This window comes from Vigna angularis, chromosome 5, assembly GCF_016808095.1.
Source record: "Vigna angularis cultivar LongXiaoDou No.4 chromosome 5, ASM1680809v1, whole genome shotgun sequence".
Taxonomy (NCBI): domain Eukaryota; kingdom Viridiplantae; phylum Streptophyta; class Magnoliopsida; order Fabales; family Fabaceae; genus Vigna; species Vigna angularis.
This window is the reverse complement of record NC_068974.1, coordinates 37,486,579-37,495,083: the sequence shown is the minus strand read 5'-3', so window position 1 is coordinate 37,495,083 and position 8,505 is coordinate 37,486,579. Positions and strand designations below refer to the sequence as shown.

Below are 8,505 nucleotides of genomic sequence, written 5' to 3'. Positions count from 1 at the left end.
AAAACAAAAACAGTAAAAATCTAAAACAAGAACCTGGACTGAAGTGACAACGCCGCCAAAATTTGCTGAAGGTGTCGTTGTCGCCTACAAAAATATACAAGACAAAACACACATTAACAGAACAAAAATTTACACAACAAAAATCTAAAACCAAACCGTTATTGGTCCCCGGCAGCGGCGCCAAAATTTGGTACGACTGTCGCGGTCATACAAATTTTATTGCACGAAATAATGCAGTATAGTTACTAGGATGTGACTCCTAGGTCGTCTCTCAAGGACCAATATTTGTGGTTAGGTTTCAGATTTTTTTACACGAAGTGGGGGGGGGGGGGGTTTTGTTGGTGTTTTTGAATGCGAATAAAATAAAATTGGAACTTGGAAATTAAATAAAACTGAATTTAAAATACTGAAATAAATTTTAACAATGGTAAAAACAAGCGGTAAAAGATGGTAAAAACTGAACGGTAAAAAGTAATAACTGAATTTAACGGTTCAGAAGACAGTAAACGGTAAAATAAAGAGACTATAAAATTAAAAGCATTTAATTGGAAATCAAATCTAGCAAAGATTCAACACTTGAAATTAAATTCCTGGACAGTGAAAATAAAAATTACAGTAACACACTACAAGCTTCAGAAAATAAATCACTGTTGCATTCAAATGGAAAACCGAGAGAGTGGAAAAAGAAAGAGGAAGAGGCGAGAGCCTCTTCCATGGCTGTCCTAAACTACTACTAATTCCTAAAATCTGATAATTGCTTCCATCCATGCTGCAGATTTTTATAGCTAAATTTCTGGAATCTAGCTCCCTGAATTCCTTTCCCGTGACTTCTTTCTTTGCACAAATTACTGGACAAAAGTTCCTTGGCCGTGAGAAAATAAGGTAAGGGCCCCTCCATTTTGCACCTACTCTTGTCTTCTTCTCCAATCAGCCGTAGCACACCATTCATGCTGCTTCCTTTGCTGGACGTGAAGTTTCTTTGCTTTGTTTCTCTCAAATGCATCCAGCCGTGAGCTCTTGTGCTCCTCCTGCTTTTCTTCTCCCAACTGAACTGTGAAGCACCATGCCTTGTGTGATCGTGTGAAGGCTGGACCGTGAGTCCTTCATCATGCAGCAGCTTTGCTTCTTCTCCTGTACGTGAGCTGCTTCTTTGAGGACCACTGCCCTCCATTCTCCATTTCAAACATGGCTTCTCTTGTTGCAGCATGTGTGCTTCTTCTTCTTTGCTTGCTGTAATACCGTGAGCTTTTGCATTTCTCCAAGATGGAACAGCTGTTATCTCACGGCTTTCTCTCAAACTTGCTGGACGGTGATGTGCTCCAGCGTGTTCCAGCTTTCTCTCCAACACTATTTCATCTTCCGTGGTAGCACCTCTTAATTGATCACCCATGGTTTGCTTGTGCACTTTCCGTAACAGTACTTCCATCTTTGGACGTGAGATGTTTGCTCCTCTTCTTCAATAATTGAATAAAATATGATGATAATTACTCTCACCTTCCTTAATTCGTGCACACTAAGTACCCCACTTCTTCTCCTCAATTCACGTTTAAGTGATGGATGTTACCTCTGGTGTGTTTGCAAGCCAATAATAATTCAAGTAATGAATTGCTAGCTCTCCCTTTCACGTGTGCAGCCCCTTTATTATTTTATTTCAAAACATTATCTCCACACTGCCCCATTTTCATTCCTAATGTTTTACCAATTTAATGGCTAATTGGAAATCACGTTCCAAGCCAACAAGGGTGCGGCTCCCACTTCCAAAGAGGAAGAATATTCCCCATTTTTGTGTATTGCCGTGCATGCTTCATTCACGTGGCCCCCTCCATCATTTCATTTCAATTCCATACTTTGATGTTTCCCAAATGCTTTGCTGGATTTTCCATGAGCCATTTCAGTCTGCAAAATTGCAAATAAATTTTCACTTTGTTTCTTATTTAGATTTAAAATATGATTAATCATAAATTTCTCTTTTAGTCCCAAAATATTGTCCAACAATTTCCCTACAATCAATTATGTAAATAAATAACTCAGATAATTCAAATTAAGTAAAATAAGAATTTCTGATCAATTTAAGCACAATTAAGAAAAACAGGAAAATACCGGACGTTTAAGCACAATTCCCCGACTAATTATAGTACAATAAACTAAGTGAAGTGAAGAAAATAATGATTCATCAACTAGCATGAAAGAGGAAGTGAGGAAAGGGCTGCGAGCCCTACTGAAGGAGTTTAAGGATGTTTTCGCTTGGTCTTACAAAGACATGCCAGGTTTGGATACTGATATTGTGCAACACAAGCTCCCACTTAAGCAGGAATGCCTTCCAGTCAAGCAAAGACTAAGAAGAATGAAACCAGAAATGTCATTGAAAATTAAGGAAGAGGTAAAGAAGCAATTCGACGCAGGATTTCTGGCTGTGGCGAAATACCCACAATGGGTGGCAAATATTGTACCAGTGCCTAAGAAAGATGGGAAGGTTCGAATGTGCGTCGACTATCGTGATTTGAATCGTGCAAGTCCGAAGGATAACTTCCCGTTACCACACATCGACACTTTAGTTGACAATACGGCCAAGTACTCGCTATTTTCGTTCATGGATGGTTTCTCGGGCTATAATCAGATTAAGATGGCGCCTGAGGACATGGAAAAGACGACCTTCATCACGTTGTGGGGGACCTTTTGTTATAAGGTAATGTCTTTTGGGCTCAAGAATGCCGGGGCAACATATCAAAGGGCGATGGTGACACTTTTTCATGATATGATGCACAAGGAGATCGAGGTTTATGTGGATGATATGATTGCAAAGTCTGAATCAGAAGAAGAACATGTCCTCAACTTGAAGAAATTATTTGAGAAATTGAGAAAGTATAAACTCAGGTTAAACCCTGTCAAATGCACATTTGGAGTAAAATCCGGGAAGTTGTTGGGCTTCGTGGTTAGCCAAAAGGGGATAGAAGTGGATCCTGACAAAGTGCGAGCGATATCAGAAATGCCTGCGCCTAGCACAGAGAAGGAGGTTCGCGGTTTTCTGGGTAGATTGAACTACATTGCTAGATTCATCTCCCAATTAACTGCTACCTGCGAACCAATGTTCAAGTTGCTGCGGAAGAATCAGGTTATGGTTTGGAATGAGGATTGTCAAGCCGCTTTTGAAAAAATCAAACAATACCTGCAAGACCCACCTGTATTGCGTCCACCCGAGCCAGGAAGACCACTCATTTTGTACTTAACTGTATTGGAAAGGTCAATGGGTTGTGTATTGGGTCAATATGATGAAGCTGGAAAAAGGGAGCATGCGATATATTACTTGAGCAAGAAATTCACAGACTGCGAACAACGATATTCATCGTTAGAGCGAACTTGTTGTGCATTGGCATGGGCCGCTCATCGCCTAAGGCAATACATGTTGAGTCACTCTACATTGTTGATATCCAAGATGGATCCTATCAAGTTCATTTTTGAAAAGCCCGCTCTCACTGGAAGGATAGCTCGGTGGCAGGTGCTATTGTCAGAGTATGACATCGTATATGTCACTCAGAAATCCGTCAAAGGTAGTGCATTAGCAGAATACCTGGCGCATCAACCCATCAATGATTATCAGCCAATGCAGCCCGAGTTTCCTGATGAAGATATCATGGTCCTATTCAAAGAAGGCAGGAAATACCGAGACGAAGAAACATGGATATTACTATTTGATGGAGCGTCGAATATGATGGGGCATGGCATAGGGGCAGTACTAATCTCTCCAGAGCAGCAGTATATGCCCATGACATCAAGGCTGTGTTTTGATTGCACGAATAACATTGCAGAATATGAGGCCTGCGCTATGGGTATTCGGGCGGCAATAGAGTTCAAAGTGAAAATTCTGGAAGTATATGGAGATTCAGCTTTAGTCATCAACCAGTTGAAGGGAGAGTGGGAAACAAGAGACGCAAAATTAATCCCTTACCAGGCATACATCAAAGGATTAATGGAGTGTTTCGACATCATCACATTTAACCACATACCACGGGAAGATAACCAGTTAGCAGACGCGTTGGCTACTTTGTCATCCATGTTTGAGGTTGACCCGAATACAGAATTACCAGTGATTGAAATGAAGAGCCATACGGAGCCAGCATATTGCCAGTTCATCAAGGAGGAGGTGGATGGTAAACCTTGGTACTTCGATATCAAGCACTATCTTAAAACCCAAGAATATCCTGAAAAAGCATCTGAAAACGATAAAAGGTCGTTACGAAGGTTGGCTGGTAGCTTTATTTTGAGTGGGGACATTTTATACAAGAGAAATCATGACATGATTCTCCTCAGATGTGTAGATACAAAAGAAGCCGAATTGATATTGAAAGAAGTGCACGAAGGTACGTTCGGCACACACATGAATGGACACTCCATGGCTAGGAAGATCCTGAGAGCTGGTTACTTCTGGTTAACCATGGAAAATGATTGTTGTACACATGTAAGGAGGTGCGAGAAATGTCAGATGCATGCAGACAATATCAATGTATCACCCACGACTTTGAACGTGTTGTCTGCACCATGGTCGTTTTCAATGTGGGGAATAGATGTTATTGGAGCTATAGAGCCAAAAGCATCAAATGGACACCGTTTCATACTGGTCGCAATCGATTACTTTACCAAGTGGGTCGAAGCCGTATCTTATCCCAACGTGACTAGAAAGGTGGTGACCAGATTCATAAAAAGGGAGTTGATCTGCAGATATGGGTTGCCTAACAAGATCATCACTGATAATGCCACCAACCTGAACAACCGGATGATGGCAGAGTTATGTGAGGAGTTCAAAATTCATCATCTTAATTCTTCCCCTTATCGTCCAAAAATGAATGGGGCAGTAGAAGCTGCTAATAAGAATATCAAGAAGATCGTGCAAAAGATGGTGGTCACCTATAAGGATTGGCATGAAATGCTTCCCTTTGCTTTACATGGATATCGTACTTCAGTACGAACGTCCACTGGTGCCACACCTTTCTCGCTGGTGTATGGGATGGAAGCAGTGCTTCCATTTGAGGTGGAAGTCCCATCTCTACGAATTTTATTGGAAACCCAATTGGAGGAAGCTGAGTGGGTTCAAGCTCGGTTTGACCAGCTCAATCTCATCGAAGAGAAGAGACTGACAGCGGTGTGCCACGGGCAATTGTATCAAAGAAGAATGAAAAAGGCTTTCGACAAAAAAGTACATCCAAGGGATTTCCATGAAGGCGAACTGGTGTTAATGAAGATATTGCCCATACAAAGGGATTTCAGAGGCAAATGGACACCAAATTATGAAGGGCCATTCGTAGTAAAAAGGGCGTTCTCTGGAGGGGCACTTATTCTCACAAGGATGGACGGAGAGGAGTTACCTTTACCGGTCAATTCTGATGTGGTAAAAAAGTTTTACGCATGATGATTCCGAGATAGGGGATGCTACTAAGGGATATTAACACTGTTTTGTGAAAATTTGGTTGTATTCTGTGTTACTTCTTTCAATAAAATTATCCGACTTTTTCATCTTTTGCTCTTCGACACGATTCATATCACACTGAGTTTCAAAGTAAAATAAGGAAAGTAATAATAGTTAAAGCATCACGGGTATATTCCATTGAGCACAAACTCGGACCTCAAGGATGTCGTGGAAGAAAACAAATAAAAAAAAATAATAAATAAATAAAATAAAAAAAGAGAGTCATCAAAATTTCAGATTGTGCAAATTTGTTTACGAGTTCTTTGTTCTTCTCTTCCCTTTTCTTTGTCTCATATGCATATTGGTCTCAAAATTGTGTTCTTCATGCTCATGGCGTTCATTTCATTCGAAGTCTTTTTTTTTTTTCGTATTTTTCTTTGTAAATATTTTTTTTTCTTTTGAACCTTGTTTTCCATCATTTTGTTTAAATTAGAAATTTTGTTTAGATTGAAATCAAAGAAAAACCATAAAAATCTAATTTTATTTCATCATTTGGGCAAGATTCACAGTAAGGTCGGAGAGATGTTTTGAACAAAGACATCATTCTGAATATACTGAAACGATCTTAACATTTGATAAATAAAATAAAAATGCAAAAATGAAAAAAGAGCAGATATAACAGAAAAGGTACAAGGTCACAAATTCAAATAAAAAACAAAAAAAAGAGCAGAAAATAAACAAAAGCAAATAAACAGTGTTCAGGGTTCGATCACTGGTGATCGTTAAGTTACAAACCATAAAAAAAAAAAAAAAAAAATTATTAATAAAAAACAACAGTTCAGCGAAAAAATTCCCGAGCTGGTTGTGGTGGTCTAAGGGAGAGCTCCGTCGAGGGAGCTCTGGTTCGGAAGGTGAGATGCATGGGTGGAGCGATTTGTCGTCCGTCCCTGTCGTCGTCAATGATGATCGGAACGGGGAACAAGTTCAGCAGCCTCGGCGCCCTCATGATCACCCAGTCGTATTCTTTCCAAAAAAAAAAAACAAACAAAAAAATTTTGTCAATAATGAGAAGAAGCGAAATTTTCAAAAAAAGAAAAAAAAAGAAGAAAAGATGGAGGTGATCAGGGTACTTACCATACATGTATAGCGGCAGTTGTGAAAACTGAGTGCCAGTAGGGTCTATCTCCGCTTGCCAGCGCCTGACCCGATTGCCGTGGTTGTTAAACCAGCAGTGCACATTGTATTCAGTGGCATCTGCGAAAGCCCTTAGTCGAGATGCAATCTCGACGACTTGGGCTCTGCTGGGATGTGTGACCCCGTAATTGTAGATATGGGTCATCATTTTGACCTGATCGTCAGTAGGTCTCCACCGCTGACTGGTGTACCTCTCCATCTCCATCTCGTTCATTTTTCCTCTCTAAGTTTTCTAAAACAAAAAATAATAAAAAATAAAAAGAACAAAAACATAACAAAAGCATAAAACAAAAAAAAAAGTTTTTTTTTTTTTTTCAGTGTTTTCTTTATTCGTTTTTGTTTCCTTTTAAGTTAATTTTTGTCCGGTCGGTTTTTGTTATTTCAGTGTCTGGTCTCGGATCTGTTTCACGGTCCTTGCAAGAGGGTCCTAAACGGATCTATGTCCTTTTGTCCTTGTCCTTTTGTCCTTGTCCATTTGGTCCATGTTCGATTCATGCAAATAAAATTATCTTTTTAAGTTTTCTGTTTTTATGGGGTACGTGGCGTTGTTCTACCCGATTGTCTCTGCCATACCTTCAATCGAAGGGAGATTAACGTCTGGTTTCCAGCCAATATACCCCTTAAGTTAAGACAGTTGTGTTTTTAAGTGTTTTGAGTTTTTTTTTTAAAAAAAAAAAGAGAAAAGGGAAGAAAGAAGACCCATAATGAAAAGCAGAGAAGGGCAAGACGGAAATAAAAGCAGACAAAGCATAAAGAGGAAAGAGCTTGCAGGAAACGAAAGCAAAAAAGGAAAAACAAAAACGGGAGAGGGAAAGGAAAGCATAAAAGAAAAACAGAAAAGGGGAAGGAAAGCAAAAACAGAAAGCGAAAGCATAAAAGAAAAGAAGAGCAGAAAGCAGGAAATAAAAAAGGCAGAACGAGAAGAAGGACAAAAAAACCGAACAGCATAAGGGAAAGAGAAAGCAGAAAAGAAAAAAAAACAGAAAGGGAAGAGGGAAAGGAAAGCGGGGAATCGAAAAGGGACAACACAGAAAGCATCAAAAGAAAGAAAAACAGAGAAAGGTGAGAAGGGCAGAGAAACAAGAAAGCGTAAAGGGAAGGAAGAGCGGAAAATTTGAAAGATAGAAAGAGAGAGGACTTACCCGGGGGAGAAAGGCTTACAGAAGCTCGCCGGAAGACTCAGACGCTCTCGAGGGCACACACAGGCAGAACCTCGTCGCAGGAACCCGACGCTCTCGACAGACGCTCAAAGAGGAGAGAGAGAAGAGGGAGAAAGAGAAGGATAGAGAGAGAGCAAAATCAGAAAATGTCGATCGACCCCGAAGGGATAACCATTTTATAGCCGGAAATTTCCCACTGTAGCAACAGTTCCGGTCGCTGCAACCGTCTGGTGTCGGTCCGATTTCTTTCTGAGTTTTTTTTAAAAAAAATAAAAAATAAAAAATAAAAAAAATTTGAAAATCTGAAAACGGGTAGGGTTTTGTTGGGTCAATCCGGCCCAATTCAAGACTTCTTGGAGGATCCGATTTCACCAAAAAAAAAAAGTAATAAAACAAAAAATCAAAAATATGATAAATGAAAAATTTTCAAAAAAAAAATATATATAAGTGGGGTGATGTAAAATTTGAAGTGTTCAAATTTGTTTTTCATTTGCATGATAAAGGACATCTTCAGTTTCATTGGGCCTCATTACCATGTTAGCCTTCTTTGAACCCAATTCTTTCTGAAATATAAATTTGAGTGAAAAATTATTTTGGCATGTTTGTATTTTCACATCACCATTTTGTTTGATTTTTATTCCTTCTTCTTCTACGTTTTTGAATAAATCAAAAATATTAAAAAAAAAACAGTGCTCGAGCCCATTAGGCCCAATGGCCTTCGTGGTTTTTCTCTCGAGTATACTTCTTTTG

At 39.4% G+C, this 8,505-nt stretch overlaps 1 protein-coding gene across 1 annotated transcript; it reads left to right on the top strand.

The window, feature by feature from the left end:
- Positions 1–2,182: 2,182 nt before the first annotated feature.
- Positions 2,183–5,404, top strand: LOC128196741 (uncharacterized). The gene has a single exon (XM_052878264.1). The coding sequence runs from the start codon at positions 2,183–2,185 to the stop codon at positions 5,402–5,404; it is 3,222 nt and encodes a 1,073-aa protein (XP_052734224.1).
- Positions 5,405–8,505: the final 3,101 nt, after the last annotated feature.

Coding starts and splice junctions, on each gene's coding strand:
- LOC128196741 (XM_052878264.1), top strand. CDS start 2,183: ATGAAAGAGGAAGTGAGGAAAGGGCTGCGAGCCCTACTGAAGGAGTTT.